The sequence below is a fragment of the Choloepus didactylus genome, chromosome 1, assembly GCF_015220235.1.
Source record: "Choloepus didactylus isolate mChoDid1 chromosome 1, mChoDid1.pri, whole genome shotgun sequence".
Classification (NCBI taxonomy): Eukaryota; Metazoa; Chordata; class Mammalia; order Pilosa; family Megalonychidae; genus Choloepus; species Choloepus didactylus.
Genome location: NC_051307.1, coordinates 120,750,671 through 120,777,353, shown reverse-complemented (window position 1 = coordinate 120,777,353; position 26,683 = coordinate 120,750,671). Strand labels below are relative to the sequence as shown.

Sequence of the window (26,683 nt, the reverse complement as noted above, 5' to 3'; positions counted from 1 at the left end):
AATGTTCAAAAATTGTGGTGATGAATGAACAATTCAATGATGGTACTGTGAACATCTGATTGTACACTTTGGCTGATTGTATGGTATGTGAATATATCTCAATATAACTGAATTAAAAAAAAGTTAATGGACAGCATCCCTTTGGGATATCTTGGGTGTTTGCAAGTCAGATGATGGTGTGGAAGGTGCAATATAAGGTGTCATGTATAATGTATGAAAGTATAGGTTGTAGAAAAACTGAGTTTTTGATATGGGTAATTGCCTCGGTTCATAAATGCTGGCAAGTTCTAACTTAGTACCATAAGCATTAACTCATAGCTGGGCTGGCCACGGTACAAAAATCATTCAGTTCTTGCATAAGTTACTCAAATAACAGGTAAAGTTAGAACTCCCATGTAAGAGAGTGAACATGGTGAAAGGTAAAGCTGGAGAAGCAGGTAGAATCCAGACCACCTAGGGCCTAAAAGGATTGAAGTATTTTAAGAAGGAGGTGATATGATTAGTTTGGATTTACAAAATATCATTCTGAATGAATAAAGAATGAATTAGAAGGCAATATGGATTCTTGGATATAAGTCAGAACACTGTTCCTGTAACAATTTTTGAGCATGGTGTTTTAGTTTCCCAGGTGTTAAAACAAAGACCATACAGTGGGTTGGCTTAAACAATGGGGATTTATTGGCTCTTGGTTTTTAGGCTAGGGGAAGTCCAAAATCCAAGCATCATAGGAAAGGCTATGGTTTCTTCCTGAAGGCTGTGGCATTCTGTGTCTGGTCCTTGGTTTTTCTGTCACTTGGCAAGATGCACATGGTGGCATCTTCTCCTTTCTCTTCTGGGTTCCATTGATTTCCAGCTTCTGGGTACTCCCTGTGGCTTCTCTCTTCCCACGTCCAGTTTCCTTTGCTTATAAGGACTTTAGCCATACAGGATTAAGGTCCAATCTGTGAGCACTATTTAATAACATCTTCAAAAGTCCTATTTGCAGTGGGTTCACTCCTATTTGCAATGGGTTCAGGATTGGGACCTGAACATGCCTTTTACGGGGCACATGATTCAATCCCCAACAGTCCACTTTCTGCTGCTTCCAAAAGACATATTCTTCCCACATGCCAAATACATTCATTTCATTGCTACACCCCCCCCCCACTCAAAACCTTAAATCATTTTAGAACAATGCTAAGTACTCTCAGTACCAAAAATTGTTTTAGTTTCCTAGCTGCTAAAACAAACACTATACCATGGGTTGGCGTAAACAATAGAATTTATTGGCTCAGTCAAAAAATTCAATTCCTGACCTGTGGGAAGTGTTGCTAGGCATTAGAAACACATTAGTAAATAAGATTAACAAGGCTCTTATGGAATTAAAAGTCTTAATTTTTTAAAGGTAAAAACATATATGCATTATGAATAAAGATACTTGTACTTTTCTAAGTATAATGTAAAATATTAATTTCTACATATAATGTAAATTATAATGCAAAAATTAATATCCTTAATAATAAGACAGAATGGATTAATAGAAATAAAAGTTTTGATCTTGGTTTTGCCACTAACTAATTACCTGACCTTGGTAAAGGAGTGCAACCTCTATGTTGCTAGCCTTGGTAATTCATCTGTAAAATAAAGAATGAGACTAATGATCTGAGATTTTTTTCCAGATCTAAAATTTTACTAATCAAATGATATAATTTAAAATAATAGGCTCATCATATCTGGAAACCTCGTGTTCCATCAAGGAAAGCTAATTCTATTTGTCCAAGTAAAACTTTAAGTGCTAAATTTGTACAGTTTTGCAAATTTTTGTCAAGTGATTTATAGCTTAACGATTCATGTGAATGAAGCAAAGATTCATATCCTAATTACTGACTATTAGAGGGTGCAAAATAGCTTCTTCTGGCTCAGAATGATTATATTTCTAAGGTGACAGGTTAGAGATACTGTATTATAAGCAACTTTGAAGTATCACAGTTTAATTGGTAAATGTTGATAATTCTAGAAAAGGACAGAAATTCCATGGCTATTCACTAAAACTTTTCAAATTACAATCTTAAATGATAAGTTCTAAGAGGGAATGACTCTTTGTAACTGTATCTAGTTTTGCAATTTATACAGCTATGCACTTCATGAATTATTTGAGGGAGTAAGGATGGTGATAGAAGGAGAAAAACAAGTCTATGAGACTCATGTTACATAACAAGGTTAATATTTAGTTACAGTAAAACATTTACTCCTGTTATGAAAGATTTAAATTTACTGTAAAATAGTGTTATTGCTGGATGATATATGTACCAGTTTGGATATATTATGTCCCCCAGAAAAAGCCATATTCTTTAATGCAATCTTGTGGTGGCAGATTGATTAATCTTTTTAATTGGGGAGTGTCCTCTTGATTAAATGTTTCCAAGGAGATTTGGCCCTGCCCATTCAGGGTGGGTCTTGATTAGTTTACTGGAGTCCTTTAAAAAGAGCCACACATGTCCAGATGCTTGCTGACACTGATGCTTAGAGATACTTGGAGATGCAGACCGAAGGACGTTTAGCTATGAGGTGAAACCCAGAGTTTGCCCCGGGATATGCTAAGAGAGAACCCTTGGATGCTTAGAGAGAAACATCCTGGGAGAAAGAACAAAGAACGCACAGGAGCTGAGAGGAACTGGAACACAACCTGGGATCAACAGATGCCAGCCACATGCCTTCCTAGCTAACAGAGGTTTTCTGGACGCCATCTGCATCCTTCAGTGAAGGTATCATCCTTTGATGCCTTAGTTTGGACACTTTTATGGCCTTAGAACTATAATTTTGTAACCAAATAAACCCCCTTTATAAAAGCCAATCCATTCTGGTATTTTGCATAATGGCAGCATTAGCAAATTGGAACAATAAAATATCACATTTTAAAATGAAATCTTGAAATTACTATATAATTTTTTTATAACTTTAGGCAATAAAAACAAAGCCCATCAAAAAAACCAGATCATCTTGGCAAGAGATTTAATAGTTTTTCTAATATAACCGTTCTTATCAATAGATTAGAACAAACTGTGAAGTTGTGAGACATTCTGTTCACTCTGATTTGAGCAGTGATTGCACTGACATTGGGTAGATTAGTGAATGAGAGAGGGTATGGGGTGGTGAAAGAAATTGCATAATCAAAAACTAACTTTTCTAACTCCCCATTCTCTGTTGCCTTGAAGTAGTATAGATGGAAAAAGGAAGATAGAGATGGAGAACAAGGGGAATGGAAGGAAGGAAAGGAAATATGAATACAGAGGAAGGAATAAACTGGAAGAGCAACAAGAGTGAGGTGTGAGGCAGGAAAGATGGTCCAGAGTATCACCCAGTTCTGGGACGGAGATAGGGAAGTTGATACCCCAAAAGAACATCAGTAATTCTCTCTTCCATACATTATTTTCTCCATCTCAAAAAAAATATTTATTGGGCAAAATATGTCACTTTAATATATTAAGTACTTAAATTTGGTTCATTTCTTTCAGTATTTTGAGTCTGAAATATGTTCATTTAGGGTCTTAGGAGTTGTAGATATTCTTTCATTCATTCTTTCAAGGAACTTAATACCTCATTGTGTTTAAAGTTATTCACACGCACACAAACAGACAACCTTTAGACAACGTTTGTCTCCATAACATAGAAATTCCATAACTGTAATATTTCTAGTGAAGGAATCTAAAGGAAGAGACTAACATCAAACATGAAGAATCTTGGCTAGGACCTGCCTTAGAAGGGTGCAGAAGCCGGGCCAAAGGCACTGGCAAGAGACAGTTTTGCCCTAGCAGAATTTTCTTTAAAAGAGAAGAGGGGGAAGGTTAAATTTGGTGTAGAAGAAACTAGGCTCCCTCTGGTGGGAAAAAAAAAATGCAATGGAGTTCTTTGCTGCATCAGCCCTGGTGGTGGTGGTGGTGGTGGTGGTGGTGGTGGTGTTTATGGCAAGGTAGGGTGGGGCAAAGGGAAATGAAGCATAGGTGCCATTTCTCCTGAGTCAGTGATGGGAAGACAGTGTAGAGAATCATCAGTCCCATCACATGATTACAGCACCAATGTAGTAGTAGAAGCAGTTGTAATAGCAAAATTAATAGATAACATCCATTGAATGTTTGCTATGCCAGGATATGTTTTAATTACATATTAACTCTTACTCCTTACAATAACTATGAGGTAGGTACTATCATACTATTTTATAGAGGACAAATTAAGGCACAAGAGGTTAAATAACTTGCTTTGGGCCACATGGCTAGGAAATGGCAAGTTCAGGATTAGAACTCAGGCAATCTAGTTTCATATTCCAATAGCCACAGATTCTCTCAACCAGAGAAGGGGAGACCTAACTAAAGCAGTGCTCTGGGACCCCAACGTGTGGAAGCCTGTGCAAAGCAATGAAGAAGAGGCCCACTTGGTAATGAAGCAGTGTGGGCACAAAGCATCTCAGTCTGGTAGCTGCACTATAAACGGGGGTATCTGGATTGATGGCAAGAAAAGGATCCCTGGGAGAGGGATAAGAAATTGGGAGCTGTTCAGACTAAGAGACTGTGAGTGGGGGAACTCTTCAGACCATGTCTGCCCAGGGAGAAGCAGACAGTGTCGGTAGCTGCTGCCAGGTCATCCTGGGATCCTAATTTGGAAGGAATCTAGGGTTTCAGCAACTATGCTATGGATTTTTAGGAAGAAACCACTAACTTGTATTATTTTAAGCTAAATTTCTTGGATTTTACCCCCACAGCATGGGAAAACATTTATTACATTTATTAAGAAATGTAGGGTTAGAAAGTACATTTTAATATTTAATATGCAGATAACTTCCTCCAATTTATTATAATGTACACATAAAAACAGTCGGTTTCAGTAACTGAGCTATTAAGTAGAAATATGGGACATCCCAGGAAACTAAGTCAATATGAACTTATTGATTACTTAGAAAACATCAAACTCTTGGACAGAATATGGCTCTCTGCAAACAACTCATGTTGACTTGATAAACATGATTGTAAGCACACACTGTGTGACTTTTGGATTCAAATCTCTGAACAATTGACAAAGCAACAGTAAGAAGTAGAGAAGGAGTTTTCTTACCTATTAATTCATCAATTAAATAATTTAAAAAAGATTTAGACCTAGGTACATAGCCTCTGATAGCAAATAAAATATAGCTATAAATCAAAATACTGAAAAATCTGCTATCGTCCCTCCTTCCCTCTTTCCATAAATATTTATTGAGTAAACATGTGCTAAGTGCTAGGTTACAAAGATGAGAAGGTCCTGTTCCTGTCCTTGAACAACTCACAGTTTAAAGGGAGAGATGGCCATGTTAATCAAGAATAATAGTACATTGTGACAAGAGCCATATGGAGCTATGAAGAATATTGTGTTCATACACAACAAACACTTAGCTCTCATAGTATAGTCAATGAAGGCTTCCTTGAGGGGACGTTTGAGTGGGGTCTTGAAGGATGACTAGGAATTTTCATGCAGAAATGGGGAAGCAGAGTAGGTTGGAAATGATGTGCAAATGTAGAGATTTGGCATGTTTGGATACTGATGAGAATTTCTACATGGCTGGATACAGGGTGCATATGTGTTAGGGAGGGGTGGTAGGAAATAAGTTTAGAGCCATGTTGTAAAAGGAATTTGGGCTTAACTGGAGCAGTGAGGAGGCCATGTATTTTTGTTGTTGTTTTTAAGCAGGGAAACATGGTCCCAATTTTTTTTTTTCTAAACAAAGATAATTCTGTCAATAATAACTGGAAGCAGAAATAGAGATTAGTTGCAGAAAGACCATTTAGTAGGCTGTTTTCCCAGTTGCAATAAAAGATAATGAAGGGTTGAACTCAGGCAGTGGTCTGAAATGGAGAGATTCAGATTCTAGAAATATTGTTTAGGCAAAACTGAAAAATGTTGGCGTTGAGGGGTGGTAGTGCAGGGAGACATGGAGGAGAAAGGGAACAAGATGAATCAAGGATGACTTTGAGAGTTCCAACTAGGGAGCTTGGGTGAATAGGGTTCTAGCAATCAAGGGACAAGTATAGGAGAGAGGAGACAAGGGATGACAAATTGGAAGAAGATGAGAAATTCACAGTTTAGGAAACAAAGTTTGATATGTGGTCAAGGAATAGTCATTCAATAAGCAGCTGGTTTTATAGAATGGGCTTCATATGGTCTGGCAAGAAATAGAGATTTGGAAGTCATTAGCATATAGCTTAAATCCCTGGGGATGAATGAGCTTATTAGGGAAAAAGTATAGCCTGAGTAGAGTAAAAGCAGGGAGGGCAATACTTTGGGGAACAATAACATTTAAATAAAAGAAGTTGAAAAGAAAAGGTCAGAGATAGGAAGAAAACTACGTATTGAAAGTGGAGGTTCTTGAGTGGAGGAAGTAAATGATCATGGGTCATTTACTCAGCATCATGGGATGCTATCATTAGGAGGAATCGAGGGCTAGGCTAAACATCTTGATTAGTTGAAGAAAGGGAGGAAGAAGTAGGAGGAGAATCTTCTGATTAGAATGGAATTTTTGAACTAAACATTTCAGAACTAAAGCAATTCTGAGTGTAAAGCATTTAGGTATGTCCATCAGAATGGGTTGTTGAGTTGAGGGTTTGGGATTGGAGGAATTCAAGGAACTGTTGGTCTACTTGGCTGACTCATCATAAGGATACTGAAGATATCTAGAATGAAAGCAGGCATTGAGGAAGGAAGGAAGACAAAGACAGTAGTCTTGTGAATTTAGGGAATTGATCTATTTCTTTAATGCAACAGCCATTTTTCTAGTCATCCAGATGGATTTAATTTTACATTATTACATATATAGTTTTTATTCCTTCCTCATTCTCTATATTTAACCAGTTACAAAGTTCTATTAATTTTTCCTATTCCTTATCTGTCCCACCTACTTTTTCTATCTCAGTTCAGGCTTTTCCAATTCAAAGTCGTTCTGTCTGGTCTCTTTTCTCATTCTTCCATTTCGACTGAAATTCTGCTTGCCAGACTGTTACTACTAAAAAACAACACCCACTTCAAGGTTTTAAAATGATGAAAATAACTTAGTCTTACTGATTCAGAAGTTGTTTCAAATGCTATAATGCTTTGGAGCAGCATTATAACTATTTAGTACTATATAAAGGCATAGGCAATGGAACTGGATGGCAGGTTAGCCTTGGACAGTTAAAAAAAAATAAATCCCAGATATTAGCTTATTTATTTGCAGTTTGACTCTCATAAATCTCAGGACATATAAAGGGAACAATAAATCTTTCAGTGTAGCCGAATCATAATAGACATGAAAGAAAGAGTGGAAGGTCCAAACTGAACAAAAGAAGACACCAGAGAGTGAAGAAGATTGTTTTGCGCTTTTATTTGCTGGTCATACTGCCACATATCCTTTAAAAGGAATCTAATAATCAGCCAGAAGCTACAGCTTTTGTCAACTAGCATACAATCTGTGCAGTGATACAATACACAGTCAATCATTAGATTTGGATGGGAAGCTTATTTCACAGGGAGCAGTGCATAAGGGAAGTAGGGTAGCTTTTCACAGCAGCTTATTATATTGGCAGCGATGGGAATTTTTGGAATGCAGGGCACACCCAAACTTAAGTATGCAAGCACATTCCAAGAAGAAATTTCAATTATTATTTCTCTCCTTTTCTGCCCTAACAGTTATCACAGCCTTACAAGGGCAGACTCGAAAATACTGTTCAATAGCAGGGAAACCAATAATTACTAGATAACTTTACTCATTTTGTAGATTGTATTACAAGCTTTTCAGCATTCTAAAGCACTCTGACAAATTAGGAAAAATTCTAAATCCCCACAACCAGTTTTAGATGTTCGCAAACGTTCCGTTCTGCAGCGCAAGTCCCGTTCCTCTCCATCCCCCAAACCCCTCATTGGGATTTAAGATTCTGGCAACGGATTCCTCCCTTTTCCTTTATTTAAATCAGCAAAGAGGTGTGAACTATGCAAAACCCACCTTAGGAGGGGTATAGTTCTTAAGAGATTGTTATAAAATATTATATTTAGTAAATGATGAAAACAAGACTGTTTTCAAGATAACAATACTAATTACAAGAAAGCTTTATAAATTCTTGACTGGACTTTAAAGGAACGTAACAAAGGTTATCACAGTGGGGAGACGGGAGAAAGTGAGGAAGGGATTCATTTTGGCAACAGATTTTATAATCTCGTGACATTTTTTACATTTGTTCAAATGCAAACTTATAATAAAAACCTGAGAACACTAAGAATTTATTCTAGGCACTTGTAAATTCCCTAGGCCAGAGAATCTAGCACAGTGCTTTGCATACATACATCAGATATTAAATAAGCATCTGATTTGAAGCCTATCCTGGGGAGCTCTGAGTTCCCGTGCCCTTCTCCCGCCAACACAATCCCCAAAGTAAAAAACCCCTTTATGCAACTTTAAGTAACTTCCTAAAGTAGAAAGCACCCAAGCAGGAATATTTTACAACTCACAACAACCAGTGGAGGAACTGATTTAACTTTAAAGGATTTGGTGGCCCTTAATAAAAAAGTTAGGGGAGAGACTCCACCCAAGCTTTCCTCAGGAAATGGAATGTTTACTGGGTATGAGATAGTCACAGATACACCTGCTACGCCCAGAAAAGCCCCAGAGCCACCACCTCCACCTCCCAGCCTCATCCGGGGACTTCTCAACAAACTTCTGCCGTTCCGACGCCGGAGCCGTTGAGCTTATTTGAAACACACGCACAACCAATCAATTGGCACTCGAGGGTGGAGAGCAGCGACCAATCACCGATCATCTGGAAGCTCCAGCCTATGGGAAGGAAGTTGACATCACGCGCCAATCGGCATGGCTCTTAGAGCGCCTCGGTTTTTGAATTAGCTGTGGCGGCGACCGGCGAAAAATGGCGGTAGAGGGGAGAGGAATCCGTGCTTGAAGTGGTGGAGCTCCTAGGGCTATTTTCGAGAGTGGTGAGGACTCTGTGTGTGTGGTGGGGGAAGTGGGGGTGGGCGAGCGGCCTCGGAGCGGTGGGCCTCTTTACCTGTGTCCGACAGCCCCGCCCCGGTGACCGCGAATTCCGGAGCAGCCCAGCCCACGGTTCCTCGGCTTAGGGACACGCTTCCCCCCAACAGCGGGTCCCTGACGCGGCGTGGGAACTATAAGTTCACATGTTTGCCTGGCATCTTCACCGCTCTCCTGGTTGGATTCCTGTACTGGGAGAGTGTCTGTGGGTGAAAGGATAGAGTTGGGAAAAGGAGGTCTTAGCAAACTGCACTGTCTTCTGAGGCTCTGGACCGGCAGCCACAGCTTTTCGGCTTATCTTAGAGGGCTCAGTGGTTTCACTCTAAGATTCTTCCTGACATCTTCCTTTGCGGGAAGTTTGGTTTTTAGTTTTTACTTGTAAAATCGAGCCCAGTCTCTCCGCTTCTCCACCTCTCCTCACCCTGCCCCCCACCCCCCACTCCAGTCCCTGGTTTCCAGTGTTTATACCTTCGTGGTTAAAAGCCCAGCCTCTGCAATCAGGCGGGATTTGAATCCCAGCTCTACCACCTAATAACACTGTGTTCTAGAGGTCGTTGCCTTACCTCTCTGTTCCTAGGTTTCTTCATCTGTGAAATGGAGATGATAATTTCCTGCCTTTTAGGATTACTGCAAAGATTAAATAAATACAAATAATTGGCTTAGAACAGTGTCTGCCACATAGTAAGTGTTAAATAAATGTAGTTGTTAGTCACATCATTACTGCTTTAATAACACCAACATATCCAGTATTGCATTTAGGTCTTCCACCTTGGAAGATGATTGTCTATAAAATACTAAGTGAAAGGAAACCTAAAGTGAATGTTTGTTTAAATGACAGATTTTATCTCTGGAATGAAAGGGGGCAAGTGTTGCAGTTAGTATATACACTCCTTGAGGTGTTCTTGGGTGAGAAGCTGTTTAGGTTTATGAACACTAATCCTATTATGTTTTGTAAAAGCTTCTGGAATAAAGGAATGTGAAAAGAAGTGATTACTGTATTTCATTTGTGGTCAGACTGTTGGATGTTACATCACCGATTTACGTAAATTTTTCTTTAAATTTTGAAACTGTTTTGGCAGTAAGTTGATTTCATACAGTACCACCAGGGACGATTTTAAGAAAGGGAAGGCATATAACAAAAATGTAAACTCAAATGGTGTTTTCCATTAAAACCTCCCTTCTCCTTTGATCCTTAAAATAGGTTAGTTCATCTCTCTCTCTCTTTTTTTTTTTTTTTAACATTCTTTGAAGGGACTTTGAATGAAAGTCTTATTTCCTGGAAGTCTGAGAGACTTAAAAAAACAAAGTGCTTTATAGAATCTATTGCTAATTCTAAATACTCATTGACAATTTTTGGCACGCTCTTTTGGAAAGCCTTAGAATAATGATTGATGTGAATGTATGGTTAGACAATAAGAACTGTCCACATTGTGAATAGTATATGAGAATTAATATTTATTTGCCATTTATTTTAAGACATCATTTAATTCAGTTTTCATCACTACTGGATTTGAGTTGTACTGTTAGCTCTGTTTTACCGAGTGGAAACTAAGACTTAACCTACTAAGTTTATAGCTGGGATAGGAAGCTGAGTGGAGTCTGCTTGACTTCAAGTCAAGAGTGGTGGATTGGGGTTTGGAAAGCATTCTGGGTGGAAAATTGAACACTGTTAAATGCAAGAAGATGAAATAAACTGTGATTGTGTTTGAAATATGTTGAGAAGTTCATTGTGGCTAGAGTAAAGAGTGTACATAGACTGGAAGAGGTTGCAGGAGATGAGGTTGAATAGGTAAGTTAGAGCCAAATTGTAAATCTGATGGTGAATTTGGACTTGGTTATGTAGGGAGAGGGGTGCTCATGGAAGTTCTTAATGACGGAAGTGATATGGTCACATTTGGTTTTAGGAGCATGCTTTTGAAAATCGTGTGGAGAGTGATCTCTGAAGAAACTAATGATACAGAAAGTTGTCGGAGCTGTTGTATTAGACCAAGTGGCCTTTGTGGTATTGGGTATAGAGAAGAGGTGCCAGGTCCCAGAGATATTTGAGATGAAGTTGATAGGAATTTTGAGGCGAGGGATGAGGTAGAGAAAGAGTAAGATGGAGCCCAAGTTTTTGGCTGGATTATTGGGCTGGCAGTGGTGGTGCCTTAAATGAATATAGGAAGAGAAATAAGTTGGTTGAGGATAAAGGTGTAGAAAAGAGGTAGAAAAATACTTATGACTACTTTTGTATATGTCAGGTAATGTTCTGAGTGTTTTACATTCATTGTTATTTCTATGATTTGGGTGTTATCATCTTTATAGAAGAGGAAACAGACTCAGGTTGAGTGACTTTCTTTGATTCAGTATTTACAGAAATGACTAATTTTTATAAATTCTAGGTATAAGAGTAGAGCCTCTAATGCTTGTTTTCATACACTGATCATGTTCTCATGTATTTTTATTCAAATTTTATTCTTTTAGCCAACGTGGAAAAGTACAAACAATGGCTGACAATAGTGTATTAACATCCACCACTGGGAGGACTAGCTTGGCAGACTCTTCCATTTTTGATTCTAAAGTTACTGAAACTTCCAAGGAAAACTTATTTACTGGATCTACTTCATGTGTTGAAGGTAAACCTGTTCACCATTTTAGAATCTTGAATTGCTGTTTTAATCTTAAACTTTAAATTGACTAGGGACTTCTCTATGATTTGATACTGTTAAGCTAGAGTACAGGTATTAAATAAATATTTGTTGACAGAATCACTTTATTCCATGTAGATTTTCTGATTATTATTTGAATTAATGCTTCTCAGCCTTAAAGGAGGAAGCATTTTATTGTTGGGTTTTGCTTTTTCTGTATGTGAAGGCAATCAGTCTGTAACACTGTTAGCTGGACTTCATTCACTTATGACTGGTTAGGTGAAAAGTCACTTCTTCCCTTACCACTTTATTAAGTGGGTCTTCCCTCAAGTTGCATGCACTCTTGAAGAGGATGAGTGTGCAGGCTAGCAAGTGCTTTCTTTGGTTGGGAAGAATGCTGATGTTCATATACCCTGCAATAATATATTTCCTTTTTCTCTAAAGTGATATATGGCTAAGTAGTTTTCTAATAAATTGGGAATGGTCATCTTTGCAGAATTAGAGAATGTTGTGATCTCCTCAGATGTGGAAGACATGCTAGATATATCCAAAGGAAGGATTCCTTAGAAACTGTTTTTGATGTTAGTGCCTGATAAACTTATTTAAACATTTTAAATTTTAACAGAAGAAATGCCTCAGATTGAAACGAGGATGATCTTGGTTCAGGAAGCTGGAAAACATGAAGAACTTATAAAAGCCATGAAGGTATGGAGTTTTAGTTTTTACTTTATAAAAAAGCTGTTTTTCTTCCATCAGTGTGTAGTTTCATAGTTTTCTTAATCTTATACTTAAGTCTCTTTTTCACAGACTATTAAAATAATGGAAGTTCCTGTTATAAAGATAGAAAGTTGTCCTGGAAAATCGGATGAAAAATTAATAAAAAGTGTTATTAATATGGTAGGTCAAGCATCTCATTGCATGTGGCATGCTACACTTTCCTTGATTGTATTATTGTATTCCACTTTTTGGTGAATGGCCCTAAATTAGACACAAAGTGTATTTTGTGCACTCTGAAGCTAGATGAATAGAAACTATTTAATAATTAATTTTTAAAACTTGATTGTTTCTGAAACCTCAAACTATAGCATATGTTGTAAATACTTATTTTTTTCTCATTAAGTTTGTCTACTTCATATTCTTGCTGTATTTCTAAAATTCTAAATCAAAAGAATTGCAATCATTAGGAAGTTTGCCTCAGCATTTGAGATATATCTAATCCTCTATATCAGCCTTGCAAATAAAACCTAGATAATTTACTGACCAATTCAGAATTCTTTTTGAAATGGGTCTGTTCTTTTTACACAAGAATCATATAAATACTTATGTATCTTCATTCTTTTTCATAGATGTATATTATGAAGTGTTAACAGTTAATTACCTTTTTCCCATTTGCCATACTGCAACTGCCTACATATTACATATTTCCCTCTTATTTCTCTCATATAGACTAAAATGATTAAGTTGATCTACATCCTTTTTGTACATATTAAGTTCTGTAGTATTTTTTTTTTTCTTATTTTTCTGAAGACAGTTAAATTGTGCAGGAAAAATTATGTGCATGGTCTCTTTTTGTTGGTCAAAATAGAAAGAAATCGTGGATATCTTTCTGATGCATATTGACTACTAAGTCAAATCAGAAGCTTATGCCTTTATAATATTGATCTTAATGTGAATGGAGATGTATATATAAAAATACAAATAAAGAAATATGACTTCAATATAAATGTAATGATAACTGCATAATTTAAAACATTTTATACAAATACAAAAATGAAAAATTTTTAAATATTGATTTTTTTTCTACAAAAGATTAATGACTGATGTCAAATTGATTTTTAGGCCTTGTTTAGAATGGTATGAATTAATTTGTATAATATATAAATAATTTTTATTTCCAATAACTACATGAAAAAAATCAAGGAAATTAAAGTACCCTTTGTAAAGATGAAATCAATAGAACAATTTGAAGGTTTGGATTCTCCAGAATTTGAAAATGTATTCATAGTCATGGACTTCCAGGATTCTGTCTTTAATGACTTATACAAGGCTGACTGTAGAGTTATTGGACCACCGGTGGTATTTAATTGTGCTCAAAAAGGAGAGGTAAGAAATAATATATGTTTATTTTGACTTTTCAAGGTTACATTTTTATTAGTGAATTTTGTGAAAATTCTTAAGCAAAAGTGTCCTGTTAATTATTGACAGTCTGAAATATTTAGAATAGGAATAGTAGTGGCTATTGTAATATAGTCCTTTAGTTCTTCCTGCTGGAAGCTTCACTGGTGGAAAATGTTAAGACATTAGAAAGTTAAACAATAACAACCTGTCTTAATACCTGATATGCTTTAGAAGAAGTAATTTGCTTAAACTTGGGTTCCAGAACTGTATACACACATTATCTATAGACTTTTATTTTTTTCAACACAGAACAGATAACACATTTTAATTTTTATCAGTTAATGCATGACTTTAAATCAGGGAGATTAATTTTATCTTTTTGTTTTGAATCAGCATTTCAGTGCAAGGGTTGTAGTAGAGTTAGTCCCAAAACCAAGTCTTTGGTTTTCTACATATTCACATGTTCTTTAAGCTTGCCTTATTCCCTTAAAAGCATTTAGGTTGTTGTGCTTCTGTTATAGATACTAGTGTTAAGCACAGGATGATCTTTAACACTCTAGTATTTCGGTTCAGAGATGTTGCTTTCAAAAACCAAATAAACTTTTTGAAGACCAAAATTGTGACAAAGAATCTTCGTGCATAATGGTGGGAATCAAATATATTAGGTTTTTTTCCCTGTGTCTCTGATATATATTTTTTCATTAGTTAAATTATTGACTGACTCTCTGTTTTTTCCTGGTTCACAAAAAATGAAATTATATTTGGTTCAAATATATGTATTATATTTACCTGGTATTTCTTATAAACTGTCTTTGACTTGTTTTAGTCACATTAAGTGAAAGCATTAACAGTGATGCATGGAATCTGAAATTTTTGCTTATGGGTAATATTTCATATGTCAGAGTATTTTGGGACAAAATGTTTGGATATAAATATTTTCTTTATGTCAAATTTTTCAATCAAATATGATTTAGGAATTATATGTATATATTGATTAGCAAATCATGGGAAATATTTTTATTGTGAAACTGGCAATCTTGCATTTTGCCATTTTTGTTGCATATTGAAAAATGCCAGTAATTCTTTGGATTGGGAAAGTTGATTGCCAAGAGAGAGAAATATGTTTAGTTCAAGCAAAATGCATTCAATTTACTACTATAAAGTCAGCTTACAGATTTAAAATTGTTGTATCCTGCAGCCTTTGCCATTTTCATGTCGTCCGCTCTATTGTACAAGTATGATGAATCTAGTACTATGCTTTACAGGATTCAGGAAGAAAGAAGAACTAGTAAGTGTTTTAAAAATTTTTATTCAAAAATATTTTTCCAGCAACAAATTTAAGTTGGCTTTTTTTTTTTTTTTTTCGCTTGGTGTATCATGGTTTTATTTTAAAAACATTGAAGGAAAAAATATTACGGATATGCCAATTTTTAAATTATGAGAAGAAAAAATTCTGAAGAGTTTGCCAAAGAAACTAACATTTTTGGCATATAAATTAACAGAAAAATTTGATAACTGATCTGTTATCTGTCTTAAGTATCTTATCTATCATATTGGTTGTTTGAAGTTTTTCAGCACTCACTGCAATTTTGTGTTATACAAGTCCAATCTTAAATATTCTCCCTGCCCAAAAGAATTATGGAAACTTCTTTTGTTTGTTCACCAAATTTTCTATGTTGCAGCAAATGGATATTACTCTAATTTTGAACACTGAAATGAACAGAAGTTTGTTAGATAAAAGTTGTCCAGGTGTGGAAAGAATCTTGATATGCTATAACTCGAATAGAAAAGAGTAATGCATGTGGGCAGTATGAAAGCCAGTTATTTAATTATGCTAGTTTTGTGTCATGATCTTTATTAAGCTTATCTCTGTAAATTTTGCTTTTGCCTGTTGGTGAACTGATCTTTTTTCTAATGTTTTCTTTTGATAGAAAATTTAATATCTTTATGAAAAATATTGTATGAATCTTATAAATAGAAAGTATTTAGTAAACACTAAGTGAATTGTAAACATAGTTTAAAATTTTATTCTAATTAATCATAAAATCAATGCTGCTTGTTTTTCTTTTGAGGTCAGATTGGTGACATTGGTCCATCACATGGGTGGAGTTATTCGAAAAGACTTTAATTCAAAAGTTACACATTTGGTGGCAAATTGTACTCAAGGAGAAAAATGTAGGGTATGTAAATGGGTATTTTTTGTGTTTTTCAATATGGCATTATTTTGGGATGGGTTTAATAATAGCAATCTCCTCTTGTTGGTTTCTTCCACAATTTATTGAGGATCAGAAATTCTGTTTTTGCTGTGAGTACATTTAGTAGTCCCTTAGCTTTTAAGGAGACAATGGAACGTGAGCTAGGACTAGAAAGATGAGTAGGATTGCAAGGGTTGATAGATGGACAACATTGCAGGCAGGTTACTCTGCACAGTGTACAGTAGTGAATGAGTGGGTCAGGAAGTGATGAGAACAGTTATTTTGCTGTTGCCTAGGTGTTCTGTACAAGAACAGAGCTATATGAATGTTTTGTGAAAATTATAAATAAACGGGAGAAAATACTTTTGTTAAGATTGAAATCTTAGTTTAAGGTTGCATTTGAGTATCTTAGGAAGAGTTTATCATTGTTCCCACCTTCCTTCACAGGGTATTTGTATAGCAAATAGCAATTTTGGGGTAATCTTGAATTTCTAGGAGGTATATTTACCAACTCATACCTAAGGTGTTAGTGACTTTAATCAGAAGTTTTGTTCAGTAGTGCTAAGTTGGGGGGTCAGTAATTTCAAAAAGGGAACATGGAGAAATAGAAATATGTTAAGATAAAACTTAACTTTAGAGCTATATGTATTTAAAATAAGGAAACAGTTTGGACACCCTGGAAATTGTTTTAAAGTTAAGTTGTACTGATTGAAAGACTGTTTTTCTGATTTTTAAAAAAATTTTGTCACAAACAGATGTATGATCATTCAAAACTGCAATAACTGTGTGTGTGTGTATGTATGTGTATATACTTAATGTTTCTTAAAATTTCCATGAATGTTTGTTTAAAGTGAAAATTCATCATAATTGATGTTTATGTTTTTAGGTTGCTGTGAGCCTGGGCACTCCTATTATGAAGCCAGAATGGATTTATAAAGCTTGGGAAAGGAGGAATGAACAGTAAGTTTTTAGAAATCCAGTAGTTCATAATATAAATTAAATGTATGTTAGGAAGATAAGTCTTATGTGTTGAAAACCTAAATTCATTGATTGTATAGAAAAAAGGAATTCTTTCTTTTGGGTAGCTTAAGGAATAAAGTGTAGGAGGAGCAAAATTATAAAAAATTTTTAGAAAAAATTGAAAGACATCAGTGGTGCTGTTGGACTTTACCTTGTGAAATAATTTTGATTATCATAAACACTGAAATTATTAGATATTAACTTAGGGCATTGTGATCTTTGAATTAGGATAGAATTTTTCTTATTTTATGTTTGTCTGGTTGCATTTTAATTGGTGATTGCACTGCCTTACTTTACTTGGCAAAACTTTCCAACCTTGTGGTTAGTTGTTACTGCACTTCATCATTACTTAAGATTTCATGCAAATATAGGGCCCTGGAATGCGTATAAAATTTCAAATAAGAGCACAAATTTGAATCTTCCTGTGAAGATTACCTGTGACCAAATTTTGTGAGAAGTTATTTCTGGAATAACTTGAGGACACAGTCAGTTTTTGCTTTTTACTGCAGAATTTGTTAACAATTCAGAACAAGATGTAAAATATTTTCAATAAATGGATATGCTAAGAGCCTTGAGGGAATTACTGTGTATTTGTAAATTGATATACCTAAGTTATCTGAATTTAAGGTAAGCTGGTTTTAAAAGAGTGTATTTTATTTTTAGGGATTTCTGTGCAGCAGTTGATGACTTTCAAAATGAATTTAAAGTTCCTCCATTTCAAGACTGTGTTTTAAGTTTCCTGGGATTTTCAGATGAAGAGAAAACTAATATGGAAGAAATGACTGAAATGCAAGGTGAATTTTAGCATAATTTAAGTTATATATGTATTATCCACTATACCTGTTTAATCATTTATTGGAGAATATGTCTCTTTAAAAATTTGGGTTTGGAGATAAATAGTTCATTTTTAAAATGCTTGTTTGCATTCCTTCTTAGGAGGTAACTGTTTACCAGTTGGAGATGAAAGATGTACTCACCTTATTGTTGAAGAGAATATAGTAAAAGAACTTCCGTTTGAACCTTTGGAGAAACTTTATGTTGTTAAGCAAGAGGCAAGTAATTCAGGAAAAAGATTGTTTTTATGAGCATTACTAATAGTTTTCTGATAAGGTAGAATTTAAATTCTTAATGAAAATGTTCTTCCTCTACCATAGTGGTTCTGGGGAAGCATTCAAATGGATGCCCGAGCTGGAGAAACTATGTATTTATATGAAAAGGTATGCTTTTTGTCCTTTACTCATTTGTTCTGTGAACTCAATTGCATAAAGATAACACTTTTCTATCCAGAGAATTTGGTGAGCATGGCATAGTTAGTATGCATATCATCTTTTGCATCATGTTTATGAGTTTCAGAATAATTAACCAATGGGATATCAAGTAATAGTCTTAGTCTATAATGATTTAAGTGAAACCATTAAATGTAATAGATATTATTTTAATCTGACATGTCATATTCTGTGCTAATTATTGGAGATACCACTATGAAAAATAGCATCCTTGTTCTCAGAAACTTAGAACAATGCCGAATGATATGTTCTATAATCGAATAATGTATTCTAGGTAACCTTACTCTTTCTTTGAGACTCAGGCAGGCTTGAAAAGAGCAAATAAATGTTGAGCAGACTTAACCAGGTGTCGTAGTTTGTCAGGGCTATTGTAACAAAGTACCACAGACTAGTTGACTTAAATGACAAGAATTTATTGTCTCACCATTTTGGAAGTGAGAAGTCTGAAAGCAGGGTATTGGTAGAATCATGTTTACTCTGAAGTCTGTAGCCCTCAGATGGTGGTTTGTTGGCATAACTCAACTTCTACCTCTGTTGCATGGCCATCTCTCTCCCTGTCTGTCTCTTTCACTTGTCCACATTTCCTCTCCTCTGAGGACTTTATCAAATTTTATTAAGGCCCACCCTTATTTGGATTAGCCTTACTTTAACTAACAACATCTTCAACGTTCCTATTCACAAATGGTTTTTAACCATAGGACCAGGGGTTAGGACTTGAGCATTTTTGTGGGGGACATAATTCAATCCCCAACACCATGCAGTTGGAATAAGGGCATTCAGGTTAGAACAGCAGGTGGGAGAAAGGGTATGAGAGTTTGAGAGGGCATTAAACTAACAAGTAGCTAGGGAGCCATTGAGGGTATTAATGATATCATTAACAATATGACTAGTAGGAGAATGTAGGCAAAGAAAATCCAGGATTCCTACTGGATCTGATGAAGAGAGCTGAATCATTCAACCAAATGTGGAATAAAGGTATAAAGGAGCAGGCTTTAAAGGAAGGTCTACTTCATTTTGGTATTTCAAGGATGAGGTGTAGATTTATCGTGCTTCCACAACATCTAAACAGGAACCAAACTGTGCTCTCCTCAAAGTCTTCTGTGCTCAATATAAAGTTCTTAAGATAAAGTTTAAGAAGTGTGCTTTATTTTTTTAGGCACCTCTTAAAATCATATGTTATTCATCAAGTATTGGAGAGCACTATGTCCAAGCACTGCTAAGTGCTATAGATACAGTGAACAAAATATGAATGTTTGCTGTTCTTGTGTAGTTTATGGCCTAATGGGGGAGTAGATAGTAAACAAGCAAACAGGGGACTATATAATGGTGATAGGGCTGTGAAGAAAAAGAATGAGGTGCTAGAAGTTAGACAATTACAGTGGTCCCTTGACTGTTATGTTTTATTGCCTGGCAGTTGAATTGCCTGGCCGAGTGTAGGGTTGTAAAATTACTGTGCAGAATCCAGATTTTGTCAGACTCATATAAATATATTTTTTCTTGTTCCTGTCTTAGTAAAGAACCATGGAAGTAAAATTTGAGATTTTGTGTTTTTGATTGCAGGCTAATACTCCTGAGCTCAAGAAATCAGTGTCACTGCTTTCTCTACATACTCCAAATAGCAATCGAAAGAGGCGTCGTTTAAAAGAGACACTTGCTCAGCTGTCAAGAGAGACAGACATGTCACCATTCCCTCCCCGTAAGCGCCCATCAGCGGAACATTCCCTTTCTATTGGGTCACTCTTAGATATCTCCAATACACCAGAGTCTAGCATTAATTATGGAGGTAATTCATATTTTAAAAAATTGATTTTTAATATTTAATGGAATGAAATGATTGTTAGAATATAGATAAATTCTTCCAATAGTGAATATGAAGGGCTCTACCTTTAATTAACTTTGTTCTAACTGAGGAGAAAAGATGCATGAAAAGCCAAATGGTTGCTTAGCATATACTAAGTGCTTTATTTATTTTGTGTATTTATAAGATAGGTTTTATTTTGCTTTTTTTTTTAACTCATGAGTAGAGTGAGGGTCACACACTACCAGGGTCACACAGCTAGAGAATGATGGAACTGCTCAAAGAGCAAATTCTTAAAACTGGCTAAAAAAAATACAGAGGATGTCACAAGAATTATGCAGAAAATAGATACAATGAAGTCAGGAACGTGAGTTCACTTTATGCTGAACTGATAGAGGGAGGCGCCTACAATTAAACCCTCTCTCCTGATCATTGATGTCTTAGTTTCCTAGGCTGCTGAAGTAAACACCATGAAATGGGTTGGCTTAAACAATGGGAATTTATTAGCTTACAGTTCTGAGCCTGGGAAAATTCCAAATCAAGGCATATTGTAGGTGATGACCCAAGACTGTGCCATTCTGGGAATGGTTGCTGGCGACCCTTGGTCCTTAGTTTATCACATGACAGAGCACATGGTGGCCTCTGCTGGTGTCTCCCTTCTCTTCCAGGTTTCAGTAACTATTGCTTCTTGGTGCCATGGCTTTCTCTCTCTCTGTATTCATTCCATTTATGAAGCACTCCAGTAATAGGCTTACCGACCCATCCTGAATGAGGTGGGTCACACCTTAACTGAAGTAACCTCATAAAAAAGTCCTTCTTACAGTGGGTTTATACCCACAGGAATGGATTAAATTTAAGAACATACTTTTTGGGGTGCATACAGCTTCAAACCACCACAATTAATTTCTCTCATTTTTTTGTTTTTAGCCTGTGAACATAGGTGGTATTTTCTGGATTTAAGAAACAAAAAATCAAAACCTTCCCATGACCTCTTGACACCCTCTACTTACTGCCCCATTTCTCTGTTCCCTTTCATAACAGTGCTCTTCAAAGAATTATCTTGATCCATTATTTCTTATTTCTTTGCTTCCCATTGTCTTTTGAACCCATTCCAATTGTACTTCAGTCTCTACACTATATGAAATTGCTCTTTCTGGAGACTGACAATTTTCACGTAATCAACAACATTCAGTACATGAACTACTATAGCTTCCTGGACACGTTTTCTTCTCTTGGCTTTTGTGACATCACTCATTTCTCATCCTTTGCTGTACTTTGCTCTCCAACTCTAAATGTCCAGTGTTACTCCTGAGTCAGTGTTTCTTTTCTACTGTGTTGTCCCTAAATGACCACATTTAATCCCATGATTTTAAATAATATTTATATGCTTATGACTCCCAAATTTATCATCTTTCCTGTCCAACTGCCTACTTGATATTTCTTTGTACATATCTAAGAGACATCTTAAACTTAACCTAACCAAATTAGAACTCTTGATTCTCTCCACAACTCTCAGCTCCTTGGTTCCTTTTACCACCTTTCTTTTATCAGCTTTCTCTATAAAAAGTATCTCACATTATTGTAGTAGTCTGCTAAATGCTCTCTCTATTTTCATTTTTGCCTCCCTATAAGCAGCACTTAGGTCTTCAAAAAGTATAAATTAGATCATATCACCCCTCTGCTTAAAATCATTCAATGACTTTGTATTTGTAGCTTTCAAGTCCCTATATAATCCCATCTTTGCCTACCTCTGACCTCATGTGGTACCATGTTTTGTAATAATACTCTTTAAGCTTCAGTCATCCTGTCTTTGGTCATTCTTGAATATTTCTAGCACATCTGTACCTTAGAAACTTTGTATTGTTCCCTCTTCCTCACACAAATCTTACTGGCTCTCTATAAAGTTAAATCCCTGTCCTACCACTCCTTTCTACCAACCCATTACCTGGTTGTCTTCAGGAGCAGTTATCACTTTTAGAAGCTCTCTTTTTTGTTTGCTTCTTTTTGATTTGCTTCATCAGAATGTAAGCTCTAAGGGAACAAGAACCTTGTCTTATTCTTTGCTTTATCCCTGGTGCCTAGTTCAGAGTAGGTATCACTTAATATTTATGGAAGGAATAGAAAGTGAATTTTAAGAGGGCCTAGACTGAATTTATAAAGAGGAGCAAGGATACAGATGGTGGCAAAGAAACTGAATTTCTAGAAAACAATGACTGGGTCACTTCTCTTAGAATATGAGGTAACCATTAAAGTAGAAATATTTGATTGGGGATGAATACAGGAGAACTTAGAAATCAGACTGACATGTCTGAACTTTGTATTGTCTTTAGCAAGGGACTTTAGCAACTCTTTGAACAGCAGAGTAACTGTTTGAATAGTTAATTTGTAGTGGATTGATCTGAAGAATGATTAAAAGGAAGGCAACCCAGTGTTCTTTTTTACTTCAATTGCTCCTTTTCACTCTAATTATTATTCTTGTTATTTTTGTGTGTGTGCTAGTGAAGGTGTCAGGGATTGATTTAGGTGATGAATGTACAACTATGTAATGGTACTGTAAACAATCGAAAGTACGATTTGTTTTGTATGACTGCGTGGTATGTGAATCTATCTCAATAAAATGAAGATTAAAAAAAAAAAAAAAAAAGGAAGGCAGTTTGGAGACAGGCAGACTGTATAGTAATCCACTACCATGACATGGGCTGGGAGGTGATAATGGTCTGACCCAGGGTAGATAGTGGTTGGAAAGAAAAGAAGCATTGAGGAAATATTAGTAGATGTGAGTGATAGAAAGGAAAAAGGAAGAAATGTTGGCAAAGTATTAGGTGAAAGAAATATATTACCTTGGCATAAATGAGCTTATAGGGAGTTTAGTTTTTGGAGGACAGCAGTACAGTTTTAGAGAAGTGGGATCATGGTTAAATATGTAGATCTAAGAGTTTACTGGTTATGTGATCATAATACAAAAGGGTGTGGGATGGTTAATGCTGATCATGAAGGGCTGAAGCTTGAATATGCAGTTTAGGGGACAGAAGAAAGAAAAGGAACCATCAAAGAAAACAGAAGGATATTAGGGAATAAAGGATAGGTTAGATTATGACTTCACTTTCCATGTAGTCATCCTTACATTTTTCGTTTTATATTAACAAAGTAGCATCTAAAATTAAATCAATTGAATGTTAGTCTTTTCTAGATTTGGTTAGAGTGAGTCAGTCTCCTTGACCCTGATCAGTTTTAGGGGTGTTTTAGCATATTTTAATTTTTCAGTCTACAAAATGATGACCACTACTAGATCCTGAATTGGTGACTTCACCAAGGTAATGTTGCTTATATAGCCAACTGATTTCCTCTGTGACATCTTTATTTCACTTTTATTTGATTATATGTAGCAAAATATTCAGACCCTAAGAGGCAGCCAAACATTTGTCTAGAGGACCACACAAAAAAAGTTAGGAAAAAATAATAATATTTGGCCTTTAATAGCCAGTTTTTGCATCATCTTACGTTAATCTATATATGAAAAGCATTTTGTTTTATTCACTTTTGTATTCCTAATCACTAACACTTAATATGTGTTCAATAAATGTTGGAAATTAAAATGAATTAACTTTTTAATAAAAAGATAACTCCTACAAAGTATACTTTTTATACCTTGAGGGCAAGATGCATGTTAAATTGTATAAATGTTTATGAGGTTGCTGAGGAAGTTGATACAAAGGAATGGGAATTTATCTCACTTCTTTTCATTTCCTGGAAAAAAGAATCTAGAATGAGATTTCTCTTAGGGGTTGACTGCCATCCTTACAAGACATAAGAGTTATTAAATGATTTAATTGTGGCTGCATTTTTAGGATTAGTGTCAATTTAAGTTGTATAACTTAAACTAATAGAGTTCAAATTTTTTTTGTTTTGCCCTGTTAATTTTTCGGAGCATACAAATTCAATATATACATGTTACAAATTAATATATGAGAACTATATTATATTAGATACTTTATGAAATAGAATCCCCAGTATATAGATCCCTGACTGGACAAGATATAATTAAATTAGGGCAACATTTCTCAAGATTTTCCCACTTCAGTACCCTGTAAGGGCAGTCTTCTGGATTTGGTAGATATAGCCTGAAATAATCTATGACAAGTGTAAACTTTCTTAGAAGTCTGTTATCTTTAAAGAATATTTAAAACTCCATAGTATATATGCTTGTTTTAATATAAAACATTATAATTATCTACCATTCAATAAAAGTGGTATACTAGGAATGTATACCATCTATAGTTCATGTCATTACTATTGTATGTTATACATTCCTTTTCCTATTAAAAAACTTGTCATTAATTGATTCTGTACATAATGTTGAAGTAATCTACTTATATTGATATAAAAATGTTTTTTAAGCTTTTATGACATTTCACTGTGTTTTTAAAATTTTTCTTTCATGAAATACGTATAAATATACCAATCCTCCACTTTGAATTGAAGCGGATGTTTTTATAACATGTTAAGATGTTTGGAACTGACAGTGAATTTACAGTTATTGGGAACTTTTTTGGGGGGCCTTCTTCCTTATTTATTTGAAGTTTTCCATTATAACTATTGTGTAATCACACTAACCTTATCAAACTTGAGGTATTTTTACACGTTGCTATCCATTTTATTGTATTATTTAAAATTTATATTTTGAAATAATTTCAGATTTGCAGATAAACTATAAAAATAATACAAAGAATTTCCTCTGTCCTCTACTCAGATTCCCCAAAATGAAAATATTTGCATTATCATTTATTTAATCTCTCTTTCTTTATTCACACACATATTTTTATATCTGGACTGTTATAGAGTAAGTTGCCGACATTATGTTCCTTTACCTCTAAAGATTTTAATGTGTTTCCCAAAATACAAAGACTCTTTAATAGTGTTTATGTTTACAGTATAATTATTGTAATCAGGAGATTAGCATTAATATCTAATCTACAGAACTTATTCTAATTTCACCCACTATTGTCCTAATTTCCTTTATAACAAAAGAAAAAGATCTTTTTTTCTGGTTTTGGATCAAATGCAGAATCACACATTATTATGTTATATCTTTCCAGTCTCCTCTAATCTGGAACAGTTCCTCAATCTTTTTTTATGATTAATGACCTTGACATTTTTGAAAAGTTCAGACCACTTATGAAGTAGAGTATATAAATTAGGAGTCAGTGATATTTTTAAATATTATTTTCTTCTGGCCTTATCCTATGAGAAAATTTTACTTTAATGAAAATCTATGTGATATATTTTTAGGAGGAGTTTTCCCCTCTTTTTCTGTTAAGTCTGTACAATATTTGGTACTTATATCTGTCTTCTGTTAAATCTTTCATCCTTTCTACCTTTCAGAAACACCAAAGTCTTGTACAAAATCTTCTAAAAATTCTACTCCAGTTCCTCAAAAGCAGTCAGCTAGGTGGCAAGTTGCAAAAGAACTCTATCAGACTGAAAGTAATTATGTAAATATATTAGCGACAATTATTCAGGTAAGTATAAGTTTGGTTGCAAATGATTTCTGTTCTAGTATTCCTAAGTAAAATCAAAAAGACTTTTTCATGTAAGAAAATACATAAGCATAGGATTTGAGCATACATATTAAAAATGAAAATATGTAAGCAAAACTGCCATTAAGGGGATGTCATAACTGTAATAATATGTTTTATTAATCCAGAAATAGCACAAGTTTTTGGTTTTGATTTTAAGGAGAGAAGAATCCTTAGTGGATGATTTTAGAGTGGACTAAGTATTAAGAATTTTGCAGACTTCTTATTAAGATGCTGCATATAGATTTGGAAGTGGTAGATAACTTTTTCGGAAAGTGTATGTTCTAGAGTGATTGCTCTATTTAGTGTTGTACGTATGTGAAAAGAAATGTATAAGCAGTAGCAATGAAGCTATGGATGAATATGGTTGTCAGTAATTTTTTTCAGTAATCCTTGTGTGTCAGATTTTCTTAAAGTATTCAGTGGTTATTCATAAATAAATGTTAACTCATTGCTTATCAATATTAAAGGTTATTACAAAGTTATTTCTGAAGAATAATATCAATTCTAATGAATCCTTATAGGATGGAGATTATAGAAGATATTAAGGAATAAATTGAAATTCAGAGTTCTGAAAGACACAGTAGTAGGATGTTTTGGCATCTGTAGGAAGAAGAAATAAATTTGTTTAGGTAGTGCAAGAGATAGTATGTTAATACTGTCAAAAATGAAGCTGGTACTATCAAGCATATCTTTGAACTGAAAAATGATTGAGAGTTTCTAATTTAGGTTTAGTTTTTGACTTATCTCTATTTGAATTCTTAAATCTAACTGATGTTGCTTATACCATTTATATGGATTATACCAAAGATAAGAAATGGGAATGTTTCTTTCTTGGTCATGGAGGTTATTCTTTGCAGTTAATTTTCTGTTTATCAGAAGTCAAGGTTTTATGAGGCATCCTCTACCTTATTACACGTTACTTATTTTAAGTCAATTTTCCTCAAGGGAAATCATCCTAGATGAGGTTTCTGTTGAAGTTTTTATATAAATGAGCCAAAATGTAGTTGAGTAGCAGAAAATTCCTTTGGCGGCATATACTACTCA

At 34.9% G+C, this 26,683-nt stretch overlaps 1 protein-coding gene across 3 annotated transcripts in view; it reads left to right on the top strand.

The window, feature by feature from the left end:
- The first annotated feature begins 8,884 nt into the window (after positions 1 to 8,884).
- Positions 8,885 to 26,683, top strand: part of ECT2 (epithelial cell transforming 2) — a 70,486-nt gene continuing 52,687 nt past the window's right edge. The window contains exons 1-13 of one of the 3 annotated variants that reach the window (XM_037826701.1): positions 8,885 to 8,964; positions 11,480 to 11,631; positions 12,269 to 12,348; positions 12,451 to 12,540; positions 13,564 to 13,746; positions 14,960 to 15,049; positions 15,834 to 15,941; positions 16,843 to 16,916; positions 17,640 to 17,770; positions 17,913 to 18,028; positions 18,131 to 18,193; positions 19,823 to 20,045; positions 25,443 to 25,579. In XM_037826701.1, coding sequence (XP_037682629.1) covers positions 11,502 to 11,631; positions 12,269 to 12,348; positions 12,451 to 12,540; positions 13,564 to 13,746; positions 14,960 to 15,049; positions 15,834 to 15,941; positions 16,843 to 16,916; positions 17,640 to 17,770; positions 17,913 to 18,028; positions 18,131 to 18,193; positions 19,823 to 20,045; positions 25,443 to 25,579 — 1,425 coding nt within the window. In that variant the 5' untranslated portion in view covers positions 8,885 to 8,964; positions 11,480 to 11,501. The remainder of the gene's footprint in view (positions 8,965 to 11,479; positions 11,632 to 12,268; positions 12,349 to 12,450; positions 12,541 to 13,563; positions 13,747 to 14,959; positions 15,050 to 15,833; positions 15,942 to 16,842; positions 16,917 to 17,639; positions 17,771 to 17,912; positions 18,029 to 18,130; positions 18,194 to 19,822; positions 20,046 to 25,442; positions 25,580 to 26,683) is intronic. The other 2 variants (XM_037826717.1, XM_037826709.1) reach the window with 2 other exon arrangements.